The sequence below is a fragment of the Myxine glutinosa genome, chromosome 9 (assembly GCF_964187855.1).
Source record: "Myxine glutinosa chromosome 9, kmMyxGlut1.1, whole genome shotgun sequence".
Classification (NCBI taxonomy): Eukaryota; Metazoa; Chordata; class Myxini; order Myxiniformes; family Myxinidae; genus Myxine; species Myxine glutinosa.
The window spans coordinates 23,028,487-23,052,883 of record NC_136269.1 but is presented as its reverse complement, the minus strand read 5'-3'; the positions used below and the strand labels follow the sequence as shown (position 1 = coordinate 23,052,883).

The 24,397-nt window shown below is 41.6% G+C and overlaps 1 protein-coding gene, 1 long non-coding RNA gene and 2 other non-coding genes across 5 annotated transcripts; 2 read left to right on the top strand and 2 right to left on the bottom strand.

Moving 5' to 3' along the window:
• Window positions 1-3,195: 3,195 nt before the first annotated feature.
• Window positions 3,196-4,987, top strand: LOC144893546 (uncharacterized). Its single transcript, XM_078784037.1, has 2 exons — window positions 3,196-3,738; window positions 3,877-4,987. Exons 1-2 carry the CDS (start codon window positions 3,214-3,216, stop codon window positions 4,723-4,725), a joined length of 1,374 nt encoding a protein of 457 aa, XP_078640163.1. The 5' UTR covers window positions 3,196-3,213; the 3' UTR covers window positions 4,726-4,987.
• Window positions 4,988-5,433: 446 nt separating this feature from the next.
• LOC137435882 (U1 spliceosomal RNA) lies at window positions 5,434-5,597 on the bottom strand. Its single transcript, XR_010986176.2, has one exon. It is a non-coding gene; the product is annotated as a U1 spliceosomal RNA (small nuclear RNA).
• An 8,445-nt stretch (window positions 5,598-14,042) lies between these two features.
• On the bottom strand, window positions 14,043-14,211 carry LOC137435832 (U1 spliceosomal RNA). The gene has a single exon (XR_013624651.1). It is a non-coding gene; the product is annotated as a U1 spliceosomal RNA (small nuclear RNA).
• Window positions 14,212-14,524: 313 nt separating this feature from the next.
• LOC144893545 (uncharacterized) lies at window positions 14,525-15,836 on the top strand. 2 transcript variants are annotated; one of them, XR_013624452.1, is made up of 2 exons: window positions 14,525-14,633; window positions 15,169-15,836. It is a non-coding gene; the product is annotated as an uncharacterized LOC144893545 (long non-coding RNA). The 2 variants fall into 2 exon arrangements; XR_013624451.1 differs by having other exon boundaries at window positions 14,531-14,661.
• The last annotated feature ends 8,561 nt before the right edge of the window (window positions 15,837-24,397 follow it).

Sequence of the window (24,397 nt, the reverse complement as noted above, 5' to 3'; positions counted from 1 at the left end):
TTGTTTGTTATTTACATGTGCCATGTTTGACTTTGATTCCTTCAGCCGTTGTCAAGTTAGAAACCTATTACAGAGTCTGACCTTTGACCTTGACCCCAAAATCAAATCGGTTCATCTTTGCTCTCGGCATCATAATACATACTTTGGTCAAATTCCATCACTGGTTCAGAAGTTATCGTGGTAATAAGATTTTTACCGAACCTGACCTCTGACCTCATGACGAAAAAATATAATCAGTTGGTTCATCTTTATCTCATCCCACATTCCTGCACAACTTTGATTTGGATCCCTTCAACACGTTCTCAACTTATCGCGGTAATAAAAACCTATCATGGGCGGACAGATGGACAACCCGAAAACATGCATCCGGCGACTGCGTTGGTGGAGGCACAAAGATTCCAGGAACCGGATCTTCACCAAAATCAAATGCTTTCGTCTTTGTCGCACACCCAACCTGTCCACCTCGTTTCGTCCCAATCCGTCCACCTCGTTTTTAGATATCCAGTACTAGTCTAGTAGGAAGGCTAGGTCCCCCTGCACCCCCCGGAGATATACTTCTAATCAGTGTTTCTAGATTGGAAAAAATGTGTAGAAAATGACTAGCTATGGCCCCAAGCTGAAAAAATGTCCCACATACCATTTTTATGCAAATTACTGCTGCCATTATCAAAAAAACGATTTTTGACATATCTCAGCCAATATTGCAGATAATTGAAAAATGAAGGTGTCTAGACCCATGTTTTGAAGGGCATAGATCATGATAGAACTATTCATAACATGATTACATGTGTCTATGGTATACTAGTATGCATATTAATGCTGTAATTACAAAATAATCAGTTTTACAAATGATAAGGATACGTTAATACTGCAGATAACTTAACATGGTACATAAGGGGTCTAAACCCAGGTATTTTCAAGGTTAAATGTCAACAAGATGCTCCTGAGTCTTGCATAGGGGCGGGACATTGGCAGTAACATTGGTACCACTCAACTTTTCTTCCCACCATTGACTTTGTATTGCGAGAGATTTTCACTTGCTTATTTAAAGGTTTCTCACCCAGCCCACGTAAAATCTACCAACTCCTGCTGTTAACTCCCAAACATATTTTTTTATGTTATCCAATCACAGTGCAGAAATGACAGACTAGAGATCCAAATTAGTGCTGCTATAGCTGCCATTTTACATTTCCATCCATGTAACATGCGCGCTCGCGCGCTCGTATCAATTGGTAATGTCGCGCGCTCGTATCAATTGGTAACGTTGATGTTATTGAATACCTCAGTTGAAAGTTCAGTCTTCCATTCCATCTGTGTGTTGTTCTTGGTATTCATCCTCCAATCTAGCCAGGTAAGATGCTAACTATAATGTTACTCACACTCTTGACTTCAGTTTCTGCATGAAATCATAAACAGGCAGAATAACAGCTGAGCCAGCTAGCACCATGTTAGCTAACGTTAAAGCTAGCCTCATCTATGTACAGTATGTTCCTAATGTCGGTGTAACTTAAACTTTTGTTAATGCCAAACATGAGACATATCTGTTGACTTCTGTATATGAATTGAACCAGAAAGAGGCACGACAGCTGAGCTAGCTACAGTAACTTAGCACAATGTTTCATTGGCCTAGATAGCTAACGTTAGTGTGGAAGAATTTAGATGTTTTAGCTATTAGCACTTTTGATGCCACTAAACGGTTTAGTCAGCTAAAAAGTACCCTAGTGTAGAACATGACTCAGAACCTCTGTTACCTCACTGAAAACTCAGAGCCTCCTTTCACAGGCACTTTTAACATCATTCGTGATTTCTTATTTGTCATTTAACAGTGATGGTAGACATCGACAGCAAGCATGCCCAAAAGAAAACGGAGTGTAGAACCTGCAGCCCAAAGCTCTCCTCCTACATGCATCCTTCATGTACCATCCATGTCTGATCATGGGGATTTCACGCCCCTCCGTAAAATTAAAGGATCTGCTTCAGAAAAACTGCAACTGCTTCAAAAGATCCGGGATAGACGTCTCAACCAACCGCATGACTCCCCATGTCGTATGCAATCAGTATGTGATCAGATCCCGGCAACTCTTCCTGATGACCTAGAAAGAGTAGGATATCACAGCAAGTGTTATAAGCACTTTGTCCGCCACTTTCATCGTCTGGGAGATGATACAGAACCAGGGCCATCAACCTCATCATGGCATCACTCTCCTCGTAAACCAGGAGGTTCTGCTGAACCCATCTTCCCGCCAGAGTGTATATTTTGTGAGAAAGTTGAGACCAAAGATGCTCATCGCAATACTGAGAGGCCTACAACCTTCCCATCCTTTAAAAACAAAGAAAATGCATGGGAGCAAATCGAAACACGGGCTGAGAAAATGGGTCTCTATCGACTCCATCGAAAGGTGAAAAACAAAGACCTCTTTGCATGTGAGGCCAAACACCATCCGTCATGTTTTAAAGCTTTCCGCACAGCATTCTACAACTATGAGCGTGCGATTCACAGAGCCGAAGCACCAAAGGAGCAGGCTTGCATGTCAGCCGCCCATGAAAAGGCATTCAACTCAGTACTGGAACACATTCAAACCCAGGTCATCCAGCAGAATAAAGTTCTACAGCTTTCTTCCTTGCGCTTGCTCTATGTCGAGGAACTGAAACTGAATGGATATGAGAACTCAAATTATCGGTCAGAGAAACTACTGAAACGCCTACAGAATGACCCAATCAAGGAGCATATCCACTTCACGAAGGTTGATCATGACAAATGTGATGTCATTTCTTTCTGGCTTGTGCACAGCTCAAACATAACAGTTTCCAATGCTCTCGCACGAGCATTCACACTCGGAAGCACAAACAAGAACCAAAATGTTGCCCTCCAACTTCGCCAGGGTATTCTACAGGCTTTCAGAGAGTGTAAAGACCAACCATGGCCACCAACAGCTGAAGACATGGAGCTCAATCCTGAAGACATCCTACCTCCAGACCTTGTCCGCTTTCTCAGCGTGCTAATGACTGGCAAGGAGGGCATCGAGACAGAAAAGGTGAAGCGTCTGGTCTTCTCCATTGGACAAGATCTGTGCCGTGCAGTGTCAGATGGAAAATGGAAGTTACCAAAGCACATTCTCCTCTGTCCGAAGCAAACAGCTCACCACAATACTTGCATTCCTGCTCCTTGTCAAGTCTCAGAGTCAAGATGAGCCATTAGACCTGGGAGAACTCATGAAGTACTGCCTGATGCCAGTGCCTCCTAGCCTTGGGACACCAGATGGGTTCTTCTGCAAAACCAACAAAGCCTCCATTCTGCACTACCTTTTAGAGGACACCACACCACAAGATCTGCAATACCCCAAGGATGCCCTGTTCATCCAGGATGGAATGGCGCTGCTGCATACCCTTGCCAACCTTCCCCCAACATGTGGTGAGATATGCTTGCAGGTGCTTGATCAGATGGTGGCCAAGCAGCACTTTCTGTTCTCCACTGACAGTTACCATCCTGAGTCAATCAAAGCGCAGGAAAGGCTGAGGCGGGGCAGCTCAGAGAAGATCATTCTGGCTGGACCAGCAACCAGGAAGCCATATGACTTCAAAATGTTCCTTGCAAATGACGACAACAAAAAGCAGATGTGCCAGCTTCTTCTGAAAGTGTGGAGTGGACAAGAGGCAGCTACCAGGCTGGAGAGAACAGAGATGGCTGTGCTGATCGTGGAGGGGAAGGCCCACCAACTTGCCTCAACGAATGGCAAGGTAAAATTGAAAGCCCTTCGTGAATGGCGATTCAATTTGTAATTTTTCCTGAAAAAAAGGTGATTACCTGTGATGTTTGTCTAGATCTGAAACTGGCAGTGACTGGTGATTGAAATGCGGTGCCTTTTTGTGTTTCAGGTCGAGGTACGTGAACTCCCCACGATCTACAGCAACCAGGAAGAGACTGATACCAGGGTGGTTCTGTACCTCCATCATGCTGCTACCATCGGATACAAGAACGCTGTAGTCAGAACACCGGACACAGACATCCTCCTGATCCTGCTCCACCATGCCCACAACATCAAGCTGACGGTGTACCTGGATACAGGGTCAGGGAAGCATCGCCAACTTGTCAACGTCTCTGAGCTGGCAGAATCCCTGGGAGAGGACTACTGTGCCACTCTCCTGGGGTACTATGTGTTCAGCGGAGAAGACTGCACCAGTGCCTTCAAAGGGAAGGGAAAAGTCGGGCCCTTGAAAAAGCTGGAGAAGAATCCCAGGTTTCACAGGGCATTCGGTGAACTGGGTGACAACTGGGATGCCAACCCTGAGGTGGAGAGGCAGTTAGAAAAATTCACCTGTGTGATGTACGGCCAGAGTCGCGAGTCATCAGTGGACATTGTCCGTGCCAAGCTGCTACGAAAAATGGTGGGAGAGGACAAGACCCTCACATCCAAGTCCAAGGTTGATCTGGCTCGCCTTCCTCCATGCCAGTCTGCCCTGAAGCCGCACATCCAGCGTGTGAACCACCGCGTAGCATTGTACAAAAGAGCCGATCAACCTATCATCGAAAAGCCAAAACCTTATGAGGAGCAAGGATGGATAAGGACTGATGAAGGACTGTTGAAACCAATGTGGTCCAGTGGTCCCATCCTACCAACCTCACTGGTGGATCTTCTGAACACAGGAGAGCACGAAGAGGAGGAGGAAGAGGAAGGAGAAGAAGAGTTTGACTCTGACGATTTCGATGAAAATGATGATGACTGACTCAGTGTAGAATCACTAATGCTAATGATGTTTATCTAAAACAAGCAAGAGAAGAGTGGTCACATTGAGTGCTAGGACTATTTTGACAGTTGTAATATTTAGAAAAATAAAACTTTGTGTTAACGTCTGTGTAGACGGACCTTAATATGAGTCTATTATTTCGTAAAACTGTGATTATTTTGTAAATAAAGCACTAATTAGCATACTAGTATACCATAGACACATGTAATCATGTTATGAATAGTTCTATCATGATCTATGCCCTTCAAAACATGGGTCTAGACACCTTCATTTTTCAATTATCTGCAATATTGGCTGAGATATGTCAAAAATCGTTTTTTTGATAATGGCAGCAGTAATTTGCATAAAAATGGTATGTGGGACATTTTTTCAGCTTGGGGCCATAGCTAGTCATTTTCTACACATTTTTTACAATCTAGAAACACTGATTAGAAGTATATCTCCGGGGGGTGCAGGGGGACCTAGTCTTCCTACTAGACTATACACAGACAGAGAGGAGTGAAAACAGCTTCCGTCAGGTGGAGGTAATGACGTCACAAGGAAACTTGTAGTCAGGTGTTCTGAACATCCCTTGTACTGAAAAGTCATTTTGAATGAACAACAATCCTTCAACAACGATTACCACTTGTACGTGTTTGTCTTGTGATAACAACAACGACATGTTTCATCTGTTTTTAGTTTAACAATCAGGGGATAGCGCGAACGCAGTCCCCCACTACCACAAATTGTACAGTCGAGTTTCCCACATTTGGGGAAATCGCAAGGGTCAACCCACCCGGAGTGCAATGGGTGGACCTCGCCCTGAGAACACCACCTTAATGATCATGGTATTTCTCCTGTCAGGTAAGTATGAGTTGTTTACCCCACGGTCTCCCTTGTCCTAGTGCGAGCACCGCCTTACTTTACCAGGACGTATTCAACACTTTTCCCTGAATATCTATTTAAATGGTGAATTTTGCACGATATTTGTAAACAAATCCTAATTGTAATATTAGGTTCGATATTATGATTTATTTATTTGGATAATTTCTCGCTTTGCTGCTGAGATTGGAGCAGATTATAAACGATTTAGCGACTGGATGCCTTCCGAGGAAGCCGAAATGTCATGACGCTGGCCTGACGTCATGACGCCACCGTGACGTTGTGACGCTAAGTACTGTATCAACGCATGACGCATGATATTGAGTCGCGATTTTCGCGATCTTGTAACAATAATCTATTTGAAGTTACTCCATCGCACATGGATCCTTGTGTTCATAGTTGATGGATGATTAAGACGAGTCGATGTAGGAAAAGGTTTTGAACTTTCTGGTTGAGTTTGCGGATGCGATTGTGTGGACAGTCCAGACCACTGAGCTGTGTCATCGTGGGAACTCCCAGCCGATGAGAGTACGTTTGCTGGTGGGCGCGAGGCCGCCATATTGGGACTCCCTACGGACCGAAAATTCCACAGTAAACAACGTGGAATAAACATGAATGATTAGCAGGTTGTTTTCGTTTTTATAGCGCTTTTTCATGTTGTCGTGATTACGAAGAGCAGGTTTTAAAATAAACTGAGTTTTGTTTTATCGGGCGTTTTTCCTGTTATTAGTGTAGGCTGCTATGTCTTAAAAATGGCTGTCGTGTTTTTTTTTTGTTAAAAGCAAAATTCCACTTGATTCCTTGTCTTTGGGGTGTCACATGTTCGAAAAAATAGGTTGTTAATTTTTTTAAACGGATTCAGGGTGTCAAATCCAAGATGGCCGCCAAAATATATAAATTCCATTAAAACTGGTATTCTGAACACAGTATGAGGTCCAAATTAATGATAATACCCATAATTTCAATACCAAGGAGTTCAAAAACAATTAATTTAAATATGGCAGTCAAATTCAAAATGGTGGAAAAATCCAATATGGCCGCCACTTCTTAAATAACCACAGTACAAAAACTTAATGTTCTTGATAACACAAATTGTGAATGATGGAAAAGGTCCATTTGGTGGTAATACCCGCACAAGCAATGCTTAGCCGTTGGGGAAATATGTTAATGATTCGTTGAAAACGGTGGATGGCAGCCATCTTGAATTTTAAAATGGCTGCCATTAGAAACACAGGCCGATCTTATTATTTGAGTGAGTGAAAACGTCCACATCCTCTACCAGTATTACAATATTGATTATAATATTGACATTAATGTACAAAGCACTGTTTCTATTTTAGGTTACTATGCTGTCAACCATGTCCATCCTCAGATTTTGAAGTTCAGGACAGATTAGCAAGCAAAAAAGTTGTTAGCTGTACCATGGTAGGAGTCCTTACCCACTCAAGATATACCGTATCTGAACAAGCGTTTTGATAGTAGCCAGGTTAGTGAGTAGTATTGGAAAATGAACCAGAAACTTAAGCAACAAAACAAGAGAAACTGAATAGCAGAAAACAATTTGCATTGACTGTAAAGGTGGGCAATGGTCCTTCAATGATCCTTTTTATACATCCACGGTATGTACTGATTCCTGTCATCTGTAGTGCATTAAACACTAGTTGTCCTACGTACACATTTGCTGTTATACTTGTAGGTTAGAACGCCCTAAACCCTGTTCCTCCCTTCTCCGAAGTTTGAACAAGCATCTCGTATCAAAGTTGATAAGAAGCCACGGGTAGAAGCCCTGACGACAAGCACAAAACACAACGTAGTGGATTTATTGCCAGGTTAGTGGTGGATTGTTAAGTGTAGTTACAGTTATATGCAGCAACATTGGATACTTATTATGACGAGTTTGATTCTACATTGATAGTGTTACTGAAACAAATATCAAAAGCTGTTAATACATCAAATAGTGATATCTTTTTAAAATGGTGTCACTACAACTATCATGATGTATACCTCACTCTCCTTAATTTGAACCTATAGGTGAGGTTGATACCCGTGATGGAAGCTCTTCCCCCCGACAAGAGGCCAAAAGCCGTGGATTTCAAGCTGTGTTTTATTTGCCAGACTGGTGTTCGGCAAGCTGACTACAAAAGCTATGTAGCAAAACCTGCATTAGATTCCATTCAGAATATCATTGACTCTGCTCAACTGCGATATGGATATGGAGACACAGACTATGCTGAACTGAATGCCCGTGTTCAGGACTTTTCTGCAGAACAACTGATAAATGAGGGTGTTTCCTATCACAAGAGATGCTATGCAAATGTTACACACAAAGGTAACATTGATAAGGCAAAGACACGATTCAAAAAGGCAGCATTAGTGGGAGATGTTGCTGTCATACGACAGAAGAAGATAGGACGTCCTTCTTGTTCTGCAGCGGATTCTCCTTCGACGTCCGTGAGAGGTAGAAGAGAAAAATATACTGACAACATCAAATGTGTTCTGTGTGCTGAAGACACAAGAGTCAAGCTCCATGATGTTGCAACCAAGAATATGGGATCCCAGTTTATGGGAATTGGCTGAAACACAAATGATGTAAATCTGAAGGCAAGGCTAAGTAATGTTATTGCAGCAACTGATCCCCTAGCAGCAGTTGCTTATGATATCAGATATCATCTACCTTGCTTTGTAAAAGCAAAGAGGGACATTGCAAGAGCGAAGGAACTCAGATCAGCAAAAAATTTTGGCCAAGCCATATCTGACCTTGAGATACTTGAAGTAATAGCAAATGAACTGAAAACTAGAGAAACTGCTTTGAACATGAATGATATATTCAAACAACTTACATCAACATATTAGAAGGAAACGGAGTGCCCTTAACTTCCAAACAAATGTACAAACCGTTCCTAAAGCAGCTGGTTCTGGATAACATCCCTGATGTGCACTTCAACAGACCACCAGACAAGACTAAACCTGAACAAGTTCTTCCAACTAAAGTAAAAGAAGCAGCTCTGTCAACTGCCCTAGAGACAGAAGATCTCACAGGAGAATTGAAGATCCTGTTGAAAGCAGCCACAATAGTAAGACGAGATATTGCCAATTCACCCAACTGGAAGTTCCGTGGGACATTTCAAGACTATGAACCACCTCCACTGTTGTACACATTTTGCAAACATGCCATCCAGGGACCAAGACCAATTCAAACTGAAAGGAGGAGAACATCTGTAGATCAAAGTGCCTCCGTTTTAGCACAGCACTTTGTTCAAGCTTACAAATCTGACAGACAGGTGTCGTTTACACCAAAACACTTAGGGAGTGACTTCAGAAACCTCTGCGAAACTCCTCTTTCAGTGGGCTTGGCCTTAGACGTGCACAAGAATACAAGATCAAAGACCCTTGTATCAAAGTTGGAACAGCTTGACATTGGCATCAGTTATTCCAAAGTTATGGAAATTGAGACTGGCATCGCCAATACTGTCAGAAAGCAAATGGATTCAGTAGGTGGACTTTGCCTACCACCTTGGCTAGTTAAGGATACATTTGTTTGGTATGCCTTAGATAACATTGACTTTCTGGAAGCCACGCCTTGCGGTATGAACACGCTCCATGGAACAGCAATAGCTGTTTACCAGTCCACAGACCACAACAAGCCAGCAATGTTGCCCAAAGTCGAAATTGACCGTACATCAAGTTCTCAAACATTGGTTGATGCCGTAGAATGTGAGTATCTCACATGCAAGAAGCCGGAGATTATAAAGAAGAAGTTTCCGTGCAAGCTAAGCAGCTCTCATCCCATCACAGATATGAGCAAGAAGACCGATATGGCATGGATAATTGGCTGTTTAGATCTCGAGGAACATAGCGATGAAACGCAATCACAAACCACTTCGTCAGAAACACAACTCAGGGAAAGAGATGACGAACCTCAAGCACAAAACAAGACTCCAGAAACACATCTCGATACAGTTGAAGATCAAACACAAGCAACACAAGCATAATCAAAGTCTCAAGGAACATGGGGTGCTTTTAACTCCCTGCTGTCTTCTTCAGAGAGCCGAACCAATGTCTCTTTAGTTCCACCACTGATACGATCACCACCTACAGACTACGGAACCCTTTATACTGGTCTGATGAGAGCACATAATATGACAACTCAGGTTCTTGGAAAAGACAAAATAACAGTGATGACACTTGATCTCCAACTCTATGATATGGCAATGAAACTATGGGTAGAAAGAGATGAAATGAAGAAGCAGTTCCTGTTTCGGCCTGGTGAGTTGCACGTAGTCTTCTGGGCATTGGCGGCATTAGGCAAATACGTGGAAGGAAGCGGCATTGACCAGGCTTGGGTCGAAGCTGGACTATATTCTCCAACAACCGTAACGCAAATCCTAAATGGAAAACATCTCTACAGGTCCCTAGAAGCACATACTGTAACATTGCTTGCTCTATACCATCTCTACTTTGACAGGTTCCTAACAAAAGCACCAGAAGAGAAAGTGTTCCTAAGTGAAGCGTCCATTGATTTGGAAAAAGCATATCAGAAAGATATCAGCATGAACACAGGCAACCGTCAAAACCTCAGAGATGCCGTCAGAGAAACCATGACCATGTTCGAATCTAGAGATATCCTCACAAAGTTGGGACAGTTTGAAAGCAATCCAGCACCAATTCAACACTACATCCGTAACTACTTGAGGCAGTTTGAAGCTATCCTTCAGTATATTAGAGCTACCAGACAACGGGACCTGCTGCTGCATATGGAAAGCACTGAAGCTCTTATCAAGTACTTCTTTGCTCACGACCACCTGAACTACGCACGTTTGCTCCCTTTGTACCTGTCAACAATGCAGCAAACAGAACAAGTTTTTCCAGATGTCTGGGCAGAACTCCTGAAAGGAAATTTCTGTGTGACGAAGGGGATTGCTGCATTCACTTCAATAGGTCCAGATCACGGAATTGAGCAGGAGAACTGCAAACATATTGAAATTTATTGTTTTTGAACTCCTTGGTATTGAAATTATGGGTATTATCATTAATTTGGACCTCATACTGTGTTCAGAATACCAGTTTTAATGGAATTTATATATTTTGGCGGCCATCTTGGATTTGACACCCTTAATCCGTTTTAAAAAATTAACAACTTATTTTTTCGAACATGTGACACCCCAAAGACAAGGAATCAAGTGGAATTTTGCTTTTAACAAAAAAAAAACACGAAATGACATAACAGCCTACACTATATGGTGAGTACCAAGATGGCGGCCGGCGACTTCAGTTTTTTCAGCAAACCAGTGATCCGGTTATATTTAGATCAGTGGTCCCAACTACTGATCTCTGTACTAACTGGATAGGAAGGGAAGCTCATTTTTGAAGGCATTTGTCCGCCATCTTTGCTCCCCCACGATTCTCCAAAACGAATGTCATTTGCCGATGTAATGTGATTCCTCTTCTTCATTCAAATCGACCGCTGCGGTTTTTATAACCGTAAGCAGCGCATGATGGCATTTCATCAATCCTGTAATAATGCTTTTTCAACCCTGGAACGGATTAAAATCAATTCGGAATGGAATAAAATAAAGTGGGAAGGTGGAATTTTCGTAGGAAATATGCTGATAATTAAATATTAAATTCTTTAAATTCCCTCTAATTAAATATTAAATATTAAATAAATTAAATATTACAATAATAAAGGATAATATTAAATATTAAATAATTAAATAATTAAATTAAATATTAAATAATATTAATATTAAATATTAATAGTAATTAAATATTCTTTAAAAATTTAAAGAATAGGAAAATAGGACTGCGTTTACTTTTTCATGACTGATAATATAACATGGATCTGCAAAATAAATTGGGATGTGAATACTTGTATACGTACCATATTTGTGGTCAAGTGTTCGTTTTGTTTTTTCATTCCACATAGCACAATATTCTTACTGAAGTGAGTACCATTGAAAATAAATTGCATCCATTTATCAAAGAATCAGAATAGTATTGTGAAAACAAACTTCTGAGTTATACTTCTGGGCAGAGAAACATGATGGTCAATGGTCATAGTAAATATTTTTGTTATTCTCCTCCAAGACACGTCAGGATATTGCGAAATTATGACAAATTATAATTACAGAATATAAAATAGCAACATGTGTGCACTGTATCATGTGTGTTCTATAATCTCACTGGTGCTTGAACAAAATCAGTTTGGACATCTGCTTCCTGACTTTCTCTCCGGTGATGGCTTCCGTCTCCTTTTTCCCAAGATGAAAGAGTTTGATTCGACAATAACAAGAAGCTGCTATCTTCACGAGCTTGTGAATATGATTATCTTCCACTGCAGTTTCAAACTGGTGTGAGTGCACTTCAGGAAATAAGTCCATATGAACAGCACGGTATTGCTCATAACAGCCATGGATACTGCAGCTGAAATTCCGGATCCTTGAGAAAGATTCCCATTTGTCTTCTTCAGTAGTCGTTGAAAACAATGTTTTGTTTTGTTTTTGAAAACAATTTTTCGAGTGTTTTGTTGAAATTTCGATTAAATTATTTTATAAAATATAGCAGGCATTGTCTTTTGATAAAGACAATGAACGGACGCAGATTTTCTGGGGGAACCAATATGGCGACGAATATACTTGCGGTGACTTCACAGCGAATGGACCGATTGGCGTTGATTTGGCGTCGAGCCTCCAATCCAGTTTGTGTAGAGATCAGTGGGTGAGACGGACACAGAGTCCAGGAGCAAGCTCAAGTTAAAGGAGCAGGCAAGTTCCGACCAAAAATTAAAAGCCAAAGCTATGCGAAGCATGTGGGGGAAAATGTATCACTTTTGTCCAGAACGTCCACATCCATTTGCTAAGCTGCCTTACTAAGAGCTACATCCATTTGCTAAGCTGCCTTACCAATAGCTACAGCCACTTGCTAAGCTGCCTTACTAATAGCTACAGCCATTTGCTAAGCGGCCTTACTAATAGCTACATCCACTTGCTAAGCTGCCTTACTAATAGCTACATCCACATCCATTTGCTAAGCTGCCTTACTAATAGCTACATCCACTTGCTAAGCTGCCTTACCAATAGCTACATCCACTTGCTAAGCTGCCTTACTAAGAGCTACAGCCACTTGCTAAGCTGCCTTACTAATAGCTACAGCCACTTGCCAAGCAGCCTTACTAATAGCTACAGCCACTTGCTAAGCTGCCTTACTAATAGCTACAGCCACTTGCTAAGCTGCCTTACTAATAGCTACATCCATTTGCTAAGCTGCCTTACTAATAGCTACATCCATTTGCTAAGCTGCCTTACTAATAGCAACATCCATTTGCTAAGCGGCCTTACCAATCGCTACAGCCACTTGCTAAGCTGCCTTACTAATAGCTATAGCCACTTGCTAAGCTGCCTTACTAATAGCTACAGCCACTTGCTAAGCTGCCTTACTAATAGCTACAGCCACTTGCTAAGCTGCCTTACTAATAGCTACATCCATTTGCTAAGCTGCCTTACTAATAGCTACAGCCACTTGCTAAGCTGCCTTACTAATAGCTACATCCATTTGCTAAGCTGCCTTACTAATAGCTATAGCCACTTGCTAAGCTGCCTTACTAATAGCTATAGCCACTTGCTAAGCTGCCTTACTAATAGCTACAGCCACTTGCTAAGCTGCCTTACTAATAGCTACAGCCACTTGCTAAGCTGCCTTACTAATAGCTACAGCCACTTGCTAAGCTGCCTTACTAATAGCTACAGCCACTTGCTAAGCTGCCTTACTAATAGCTACATCCATTTGCTAAGCTGCCTTACTAATAGCTACATCCATTTGCTAAGCTGCCTTACTAATAGCAACATCCATTTGCTAAGCGGCCTTACCAATCGCTACAGCCACTTGCTAAGCTGCCTTACTAATAGCTATAGCCACTTGCTAAGCTGCCTTACTAATAGCTACATCCATTTGCTAAGCTGCCTTACTAATAGCTACAGCCACTTGCTAAGCTGCCTTACTAATAGCTACATCCATTTGCTAAGCTGCCTTACTAATAGCAACATCCATTTGCTAAGCTGCCTTACTAAGAGCTACATCCATTTGCTAAGCGGCCTTACTAATAGCTACATCCACTTGCTAAGCGGCCTTACTAATATCTACAGCCACTTGCTAAGCTGCCTTACTAATAGCTACAGCCACTTGCTAAGCGGCCTTACTAATAGCTACATCCATTTGCTAAGCTGCCTTACTAACAGCTACATCCATTTGCTAAGCTGCCTTACTAAGAGCTACATCCACTCGCTAAGCTGCCTTACTAATAGCTACAGCCACTTGCTAAGCGGCCTTACTAATAGCTACATCCATTTGCTAAGCTGCCTTACTAACAGCTACATCCATTTGCTAAGCTGCCTTACTAATAGCTACATCCACAATTCATCTGTTTTTAGCTTAACAATCAGGGGATAGCGCGAACGCAGTCCCCCACTACCACAAATTGTACAGTCGAGTTTCCCACATTTGGGGAAATCGCAAGGGTCAACCCACCCGGAGTGCAATGGGTGGACCTCGCCCTGAGAACACCACCTTAATGATCATTACATGGTATTTCTCCTGTCAGGTAAGTATGAGTTGTTTACCCCACGGTCTCCCTTGTCCTAGTGCGAGCACCGCCTTACTTTACCAGGACGTATTCAACACTTTTCCCTGAATATCTATTTAAATGGTGAATTTTGCACGATATTTATAAACAAATCCTAATTGTAATATTAGGTTCGATATTATGATTTATTTATTTGGATAATTTCTCGCTTTGCCGCTGAGATTGGAGCAGATTATAAACGATTTAGCGACTGGATGCAATCCGAGGAAGCCGAAATGTCATGACGCTCTCCTGACGTCATGACGCCGGATATTGCGTCTCGATTTTTCCAACTTCCTTCTTTTACCTCGTTATCTTGTAACAAAAATCTCTTCGAAATTCCTCCATCGCACATGGATCCTTGTGTTCATAGTTGATGGAACATTAAATCGAGTCGATTAAGGAAAAGGTTTTGATCTTTCTGTTCGAGTTTGCTGGTATAGTATGATTATTGATTATAGTATCGTTTGACTTGTAATATCCTCTCCCACCAGGAGAAGCGCTATGTCATCCACAGTTGCATGGAGACTTCTTGTGTACAGACGATTGGGATTGGGTGGAGTCCCTGTATATAGCAATAGCTTCCCTGCATGGCGTGTCCGAAAGATTATGGCCACGTGGTCTGTGTACGCCATATTGTTTCCATTCCTCACGAGGCCAACCCCTGCTCTCGCATGGAAAATGGCCTTCAAATGCCTGTTGTGTGTGTTGTGTGTTTAACCTCCCGAATCGTTCGGGACCATTCTTTGAGAAAATAATGAACATCACATGATTACGTGTAGTTTTGTTGGCAAAATATGATAAAAACATCAACATGGACGAAAGATTTAAAATATAGATATCGTTTAGGCTTTTTTTTTTCATTGTTATCCTTTTTCTTGTTATAATTAATTATTTCATCTCATTCGTTCCTCATGTTCACTTCTTTTTTTACTCCATCGAAGGTCGGTGGTCCTTTTGGGACCAAAGAGGAGCGGCGCTCACTGCGGGGATTGAAGGAATCTTTCCGTCTTTCCGTGTGATTTCTGACGTCATGCTGCGATATTCTTCCTCTTCGTTGCTAATTTTCATGAAGATTGCCATTTGGAAACTCAAAGGTTTGTGGTTGAGGACGAGGAGTTTGGCTCGGCTCAAAACGGACCGAAATGGCACGCCTTCTCACTTTTCAGCAATCAACATCATCTGTTGGAGCGGAATAAAATACCAGATACCAGCCAGCAAATAATGTAACTTTCATTTTTTTTACCCTTCGGGCATGGACATCCGATTCGTGAATGACTTGGTTAAAAAAACGGCGAATGGTAAACGATGAACCAATATATTCCACATTCTTGTGCCCCCTTCAGTCGAACGTCAGGCCTTGACAGCAGGAACTCCATGTTTTCATTCCATCATTCATCATTTCAATCACAAATTAATACTGCCAGCAACGGTACCTGCCCTATGGGCGGGGCTTCCATTGGGAGGCCCAAACGAAAAGGTAAAATATCAGAAATTGAAGGCTTTTTTTATTTTAAACGATTTATATAAACATCCGTTAAATCATATCACACGCAAATCATCAAAATCTAAACAGTATTTGTAGAATTTCAATAAAAGCCACATCACTGTTCATGTCGGTAAATATTATTCCACCATGTTTCAAATTTGGACAATGGGCTCTCCAATATTCGATGTGTTCACGGTTTGAATTACGTAACGTAACGTTTGTGACGATGTTTTCATTGTGATGATGTTGTGACGATGTTTGTGTTCACGGTAGTGTTTGATGTGACGGTGTGAACGTAATTTCGTAATGTTTTTCGTTTTTATTTTCGTAATCCTTTAATGAACGTTTAATGTTTAATGAACGTTTAATGAGCGTAAGAATGAGTGTAATAATCATTAAATGAATGAATGAAGGTAATGAATAATTCGAAGCGAAGCGAAAGACGCCTCAGAGCAGTCACATTCACAATCACTATGTCAGATGTACTCCGCATACGTGTTTCCTTCATTGTAAAAACTACCAAGTCAACAGTTAAAAGGATTTTGAGCTGATAGGTGTTACGGCCTTGGCAAGATCGATGGAGACAGCGATCTGTTAGCTTATACACCGCCCAAATAGCTATGTGGAATTCTCTCATGTGGAGATGAAACTCACGTCGTTTGAACTTTGGCCGAGGTCATTATTTACTTTTAATGATGTTTATATATGAATCAAAAAGAAGATAATTGGTTTTGGGTCGTCCTTTCCGCATATCTCGTGGGATTGTGAGTTGGATGCAAATGCAAAACCACTTTTCACACTTGTGCGAGTATTGCAAAGCCACTTTTCCCACTTGTGTTTGTGTTGAAAACCACTTTTCGCACTTGTGTTAGTGTTGCAGAACCACTTTCGCACTTGTGTTAGTGTTGCAGAACCACTCTTCGCACTTGTGTTGGTCTGGCAAAACCACTTTCCACATTTGTGCTGGTGATGCAAAACCACTTTGCGCACTTGTATAATTGTTGCAAGACCACTTTTCGCGCTCCTGATAGTGTTGAAATCCACTTTTCGCACTTGTGTTAGTGTTGCAAAACCACTTTCCACACTTGTGTTAGTGTTGCAAAACTACTTTCCGCAATTGTGTTCATGTCGAAAACCACTTTTCACACATGTTAGTGTTGCAGAACCACTTTCCGCACTTGCGATGGCGTTGAAAACCACATGTCGCACTTGTGTTGGTGTTGAAAACCACATTTTACACTTGTTTTAGTGATGCAGAACCACTTTTCGCACTTGCGATGGCGTTGAAAACCACTTGTCGCACTTGTGTTAGTGTTGAAAACCACTTTTTACACTTGTTTTAGTGATGCAGAACCACTTTCCCCACTTGTGTTGGTGTTGCCAAACCACTTTCCATACTTGTGCTCGCAATGCAAAACTACTTTTCACGCTTGTGCGAGTATTGCAAAGCCACTTTCCCCACTTGTGTTAGTGTTGCAAAACCACTTTCCACACTTGTGCTAGTGATGCAAAACCACTTTCCGCACTTGTGTAATTGTTGCAAAACCACTTTTCGCGCTCCTGTTAGTGTTAAAAACCACTTTCCCCACTTGTGGTTGCGTTGCAAAACCACTTTCCCCACTTGAGTTAGTGTTGCAAAACCACTTTCGCCACTTGTGTTCGTGTTGAAAACCACTTATTACACTTGTTTTAGTGATGCAGAACTACATTCCCCAGTTGCGTTGGTGTTGACCACTTTCCACTTTCCATAAACACTTTCTGACTTTCCATAACCACTTTCCCCACTTGTGGTTGCGTTGCAAAACCACTTTCCCCACTTGCGTTAGTGTTGCAAAACCACTTTCCCCACTTGTGGTCGTGTTGCAAAACCACTTTTTGCACCTGTGTTAGTGTTGTAAGCCACTTCTCACATTTGTGTTCGTGTTGCAGAACCACTTTTTAAACTTGGGTTAGTTTTGCAGAACCAATTTCCACACTTGTGTTGGTGTTGCATAACCACTTTCCACACTTGTGCTGGCAATGCAAAACCACTTTTCGCACTTTTGCGAGTATTTCAAAGCCACTTTCCCCACTTTTGTTGGTGTTGCAAAACCACTTCACACACTTGTGCTAGTAATGCAAAACCACTTTTCGCATTTGTGTTCGTGTTGAAAACCACTTTTCACACTTGTGTTGGTGTTGCAAAACCACTTTCCCCACTTGTGGTCATGTTGCAAAACCATTTTCCACACTTGTGTCAGTGTTGCAGAACCACTTCCCACACTTGTGCTGGCAATGCAAAACCACTTTTTGCACTTGTGTAATTGATGCAAAACCACTTTTCGCCTTTGTGTAATTGTTGCAAAACCACTTTTCGCGCTCCTGTTAGTGTTGAAATCCACTTTCGCACTTCCGTTCGTGTTGCAAAACCACTTTCCACACTTGTGCTGGTGATGCAAAACCACTTTCCTCGCTTGTGCTGGTAATGCAAAAGCACTTTTCGCACTTGTGTTCGTGTTGAAAACAACTTTTCGCACTTGTGTTCGTGTTGCAGAACCACTTTCGCACTTGTGTTAGTGTTGAAAAACGCTTTTCACACTTGTGTTGGTGTTGCAGAACCACTCTCCACACTTGTGTTGGTGTTGCAAAACCACTTTCCACACTTGTGCTTGTAATGCAGAACCACTTTCCGCACTTGTGGTTGCGTTGAAAACCAGTCTTCGCACTTGTGTTAGTGTTGCACAATCACTTTCCGCACATGAATTAGTGTTGCAAAACCACTTTATCCACTTGTGGTCGTGTTGCAAAACCACTTTTCGCACTTGCGTTAGTGATGTAAACAACTTCTCACAGTTGTGATAGTGTTGCAGAAACACTTTCCACACTTGTGTTGGCATTGAAAAACACTTCCACACTTGTGTTGGTGTTGCAAAACCACTTTTCGCACTTGTGCTGGTGATGCAAAACCACTTTGCGCACTTGTGTAATTGTTGCAAAACCACTTTTCGTGCTCCTGATAGTGTTGAAATCCACTTTTCGTACTTGTGTTAGTGTTGCAAAACCACTTTCTGCACTTGTGTTCGTGTCGAAAACCACTTTTCACACATGTTCGTGTTGCAGAGCCACATTCCGCACTTTCGATGGCGTTGAAAACCACTTGTCGCACTTGCGTTAGTGTTGAAGACCACTTTTTACACTTGTTTTAGTGATGCAGAACCACTTTCCCCACTTGTGTTGGTGTTGCATAACCACTTTCCACACTTGTGCTCACAATGCAAAACCACCTTTCACACTTATGTGAGTATTACAAAGCCACTTTCCCCACTTGTGTTAGTGTTGCAAAACCACTTTCCACACTTGTGCTGGTGATGCAAAAGCACTTTCCGCACTTGTGTAATTGTTGCAAAACCACTTTTTGCGCTCCTGTTAGTGTTGAAAACCACTTTCCCCACTTGTGGTCGTGTTGCAAAACCACTTTCCACACTTGTATTAGTGTGGAAGTTAAATTTATCTCAGGTGCCTCCCATTTCTCTTGGTCATCTTTGAGATGTTTCCACACCTTGATTGGAGTGCACCTGTGGTAAATTCAATTGATTGGTCATGATTTGGAAAGGCATACACCTGTCTATATAAGGTCTCACAGCTGACAATGCATATCAGAGCAAAAACCAAGCCATGAGGTCGAAGGAACTGCCTGCAGAGCTCAGAGACAGGATTGTGTCGAGGCACAGATCTGGGGAAGCCTACAAAAAAATCTCTGCTGCATTGAAGGTTCACAAGAGCACAGTGGCCTCCATAATTCTTAAATGGAAGAAGTTTGGAACAACCAGGACCCTTCCTCGAGCTGGCCGCCCGGCCAAACTGAGCAATCGGGGGAGAAAGGCCTTGGTAATAGAGGTGACCAAGAACCCGATGGTCACTCTGGCTGAGCTCCAGAGATCCTGTGTGGAGATGGGAGAAACTTCCAGAAGGACAAGCATCACGGCAACACTCCACCGATCTGGGCTTTGTGGCTGGGCTACTTCCGGATAATAATGTTGAATGAAATCAGAGCGAAGAAATATATGTCGGCATCATTGTTGACGTTTTTGTGATGACTGTCATCAAACGGAAAAGTAATATATCTCAACGGAAAAGAAAAAGCGAATTTTTCAGATATGTCGACATATTGAGATATTTGGGCGGTGTATGACACATCGTCCTGAGATTTTTTTATATATAGTGGCATTTTCCCGTGTGTGCGTGAATGTTCTCAATTATTTCGGACACGGAGTCTGACACCATCGATAAAAATGTAATCAGATGGTGAGTTAGATTGGAGATAAAGGGATGAGAGAGACTCAATGGCCTTGAAATTACAGGCCTTTGAGAATTCATTTCGTTCTATAAATGGAAACTTTCATGGGATTTTATTACCGTTTTTTCCCACCGAGTCTAAAACGATGTTAGCGACTGTTAAAAATGAAATGATATGTCGAATTAGAGTTGAAATAAAACTGTGAGAGAGAGCAAGACAGCACGGGCCTAACTAAACAGGCCTCAAAGCTATGCGAGTTAATAAAATGATGGATATTTGTTTGTGAAGCCTCTCCCAGAATAAGTGGAGCTGCTCTCTAAACGAAGTGAGCCACACCCCCGGACAGACAGACAGAATCACCCTCGGATAATATAATATAGATATTCTCCGCAGGTGATATGTGTGTCTGGGGGTGTTGCTACACCCGGTCTGGGAGGGGCTTCAAAAACAAATATCTTCCATTTTCTCTCCTCGCATAGCTTTGAGGCCTGTTTTGTTAGGCCAGTGGCCAGTGGCCAGTTTTGCTCTCTCTCACAGTTTTATTTCAACTACAATTCGATATCTCATTTCATTTTTCACAGTCGCTAACATGGTTTTAGACTCGGTTGAAAAAAAACGGGAATAAAATCCGATGAAAGTTTCCGTTTATGGAACGAAATGCATTTTCAAAGGCCTGTAACATGAAGGCCATTGCCACTCTCTCACGCTTTTATCTCCAATCTAAATCATCATCTGATTTCATTTTTATCGATGGTTTTAGAGTCGGTTTCAGCAATAATTGAGAACATAAACGCACACATGGGAAATTTGCTGAGACATTTTAGAAATTGCCGATATATATTAAATAATCGCGGCTTTTCACGACTCGATATATCTTACACCTCCCAAGAGACACAGACGGGGAAATGCCGAGATATATTAAAGTCTCAGTTTTAGCTAACGTTGAGAAAATCTGCGAAATGTATTCCAACAGCCGTTTTGAATGTCGACTGGTTGGATGAGATGTGGGCACGGGGAAGGAGAGAGGGGAATGAGAGATGGGAGGAGAGGAGAGAACGTTCGCAGGACTTCGAAAGTACAGCGACTGAATACTGAATTTCGGGATCGAACCAAAGTCGAATTATATTTTTCCATGTTCCTGGGGGTGTATGCACAGTGTTTGTTTAAAGCGAGTCAACTCTTTTCCAACCATGGAATGAAACGATACAGTTCTTCAAAAATGTACACAATAATGTAAACTAGAGTCCCTGTATATAGAGAGTTGTGTCAACTCAAATTTGGACGCCATTTTGTGTCTAAGTGTGTCGGATTAGATATACATGTACATTCGCGATATGGGGTGATATATTCTAAACCTGCTAAAACAAAATTTACTACACATATTTAGTCTTATTATTACATACAGGTGATATTTGTTTTGTCAAAAACTCAGCTATTGCCGTGAAAAAGAGCTGTGTGGTGATATTAAAAGTGGTATGGCAATGCATATTACAAGCCAACACTGCATATAAGAGCTAACATTATAAGTAAGACAAACCAATGCTGTCGTTCTCTGAATTTTAATAACTTTTAGAAAGGAGTGTGGGCATATCCAATATTTTTTAAAGGGTGCCGAGAGCAATTCCGGTGTAGGACTTCCAGCCGACATATAGTCTAACACACTTAAAACAAATTCTGTACGTGGTATTGCCATATTTCTTTAGTGTACAACTTTAGTTTTATCGACATTTATATTCAATTTCCATTGTAATGATTTAACAAGCTGCAAGTCATCAGCTTCTGCCTCTGACATAAGGAAAACGTCATCGGCATCTAGTAAGATTGAAACGTTCATTTATTACTACACCCTTGCCCAGAACTCTGATGGATATTGCCTGATCGATTAATATGTTTCATAGCTGGCGACTTAATTAACACTTAATTTTCGACTGCGCCAAGCCGTAATTAAACAGAGAAAAAACGTTAAAAAATACCTGCAGTGTGCACGGTTCGTCTAGTCGAACAGATATGGAAAAGCACAGATAAGACGTCGTATTCACCATAACTTGTTTAATTTCACCAGGAACACGATGAGGCCAACACAGTAAACATTCAGTACAAAACTTGGTTCATACATTCAGTACAGAACATGTTTCATACATTCAGACCGTAAGAAAACTCTGCCCGTAATACAACACTCTGACCAGACCAACACTTCATCCCACTACGTTCACTCCTCACAAGTGAAACTCATCACTACTCCGTTCACTCCTCACAAGTGAGAATCACTACTCTGTTCACTCCTCACAAGTGAGACACCATCACTACTCCGTTCACTCCTCACAAGTGACTTGTATTTGATGTATCCTTGATGTATTTATTTATTGAAATTTTTATTCTAACACAACACAGTTTAATTTTAATGAGCTGTCATGTACTAGTACTTCCACAACAGAAAATCACATGGACAATCTTCCGGAAGATGGCCAGACAAATCGCTAGCTCTATCGACCACATGTATATTGATATCAAACAGGGATAACAGCTTTTGAAAGTTGAGCCAGTTTTAAATGTGGGTACACAAATACACCTGTTTTACTGCATTAATCACCGAGAAATATTGTATGTTTTGGGAACGATAGCTGTCACCAGGTTAAATATATAGGGATTGTCCAATGTGCAAAATCTTCCATCACTACAATTTGGCCATAAATCCCGGGGTGGGAAATATTTGAGCAAATATGCCACAAGACGCATGAGCACTGTACAAAGCAAACAATAACTCGTCAAATTTTGGACGTATGGATGGCTGCACAACCCGCAAAAAAATTGAGCAGGGCCCCCCCTAAAATTGCTTTTATGATTGCCGATTAGGCTAAAGATTTTAAACCAAAAAAATAACTTGCCTCGGAATAAGTTTTGAATGGACGGACAGACAACTGAAAACAAAACGGACCATGGGTTTCCCACCCCTATAAAATCAAAATTAATTCCCTCTGAAAAAGTACAGTGACATTGCCCGCAGACTACCCAACCGCAGACCAGGCAATGTCACTGTACCGGGACATTTCATCAATCAATGACAATATGCGGTCCGCTAGGACTACCCGAAAAAAATTGAGCAGGGTTCTTCCCACGGAAATGCATTTTTGGTCAGCTCCTTGAAGATTATAAACAAACACAAATCACTTCCCTTTAAAAGGGTTTTCAACGGACAGACAACCAAAAAAAAAACGAGCAGATAGAATTGCTTTTGAACATCGATCATCAAGCGGCGTGGGCCTACCTGGCAGAGTCTTGAGGAGTCGATCGCTTTCCAGCTCTTTCGTCTGACTTTCGCTTCCCAAATTTGTCTTCTGACTTTATCACTTGGAAATCTATACATCTTATATTTCCCAGATTGGTTTGAACAACCAAAAGCAGAACAACCAGTCATTTTGTTTGGCAATAAACAACATTCCCGTACCAAGCTGACGTTCACGCACGGTGAAGTTAGACACAAAATGGCGCCACGAAATCACGTGACCAGAAATCTCGGGTCAGCGCATGGCGCAACTCTCTTTATACAGGGACTCTAATGTAAACCAACTATGGAATACAATATTTATCAACAACGTTTGGTTTTAATCTATTTTTACTTTGTAAAGCAAAAAGTTTTCGATTTTTTCAAGTTTAAAAATGAAGTCACCCGTGACTGATGTGCATTTTAAGACTCAATCAACACGTCTTCGATCATAAATTACTTTTTGAAGAAACAAAGGTACATTGTTATTACAACTCAAGCAACGGAAACTGCCTGTTTCGTTCGGAGCGATTGTACACCACCCAAAGACGATGTGTTTCAGGAAATTACCGAGAGATAGTTCTTCGTTTTTATTTTATTTGTTATGTGCACGTACACCACCGGTCAAAAGTTTTAGAACACCTCAATTTTTCCAGTTTTTATCGAAATTTACGCAGTTTAATGTCTCCATGTACTCTGAAATTAAGCATAGAACAAATTTGCAATTGGATATAAAAAAGAAATCATAGAATCATTTTGTTTCACAAAATTTAATTGAAATTTTTGACTCAGCAAAGTAGCCACCTTTTGCAGATATAACCGCCGAACACACTCGTGGCATTCTTTCTACAATGGAAATCAAATATTGTTCGGGAAGTTCTTCCCAACACTGTTGCAGATGTTCCCACAAATGTGTTGCACTTGTAGGTTGCTTTGCTTTCACCCTTCTGTCCAGTTCATCCCAAACCAGCTCGATGGGGTTTAAGTGTGGAGACTGTGCTGGCCATTCCATGATTTGAAGCCTACCGGCTTGTTCTTTCCTCGAAGGTAGTTTTGACATAGCCTGGAGGTGTGTTTAGGGTCATTATCTTGCTGGAGGATGAATCCCTGACCAACTAGGCATATACCAGAAGGTACTGCATGGCG

Coding starts and splice junctions, on each gene's coding strand:
- LOC144893546 (XM_078784037.1), top strand. CDS start 3,214: ATGAAGTACTGCCTGATGCCAGTGCCTCCTAGCCTTGGGACACCAGAT. Junction 3,739..3,876: donor TTGCCTCAACGAATGGCAAG/GTAAAATTGAAA, acceptor TTTGTGTTTCAG/GTCGAGGTACGTGAACTCCC.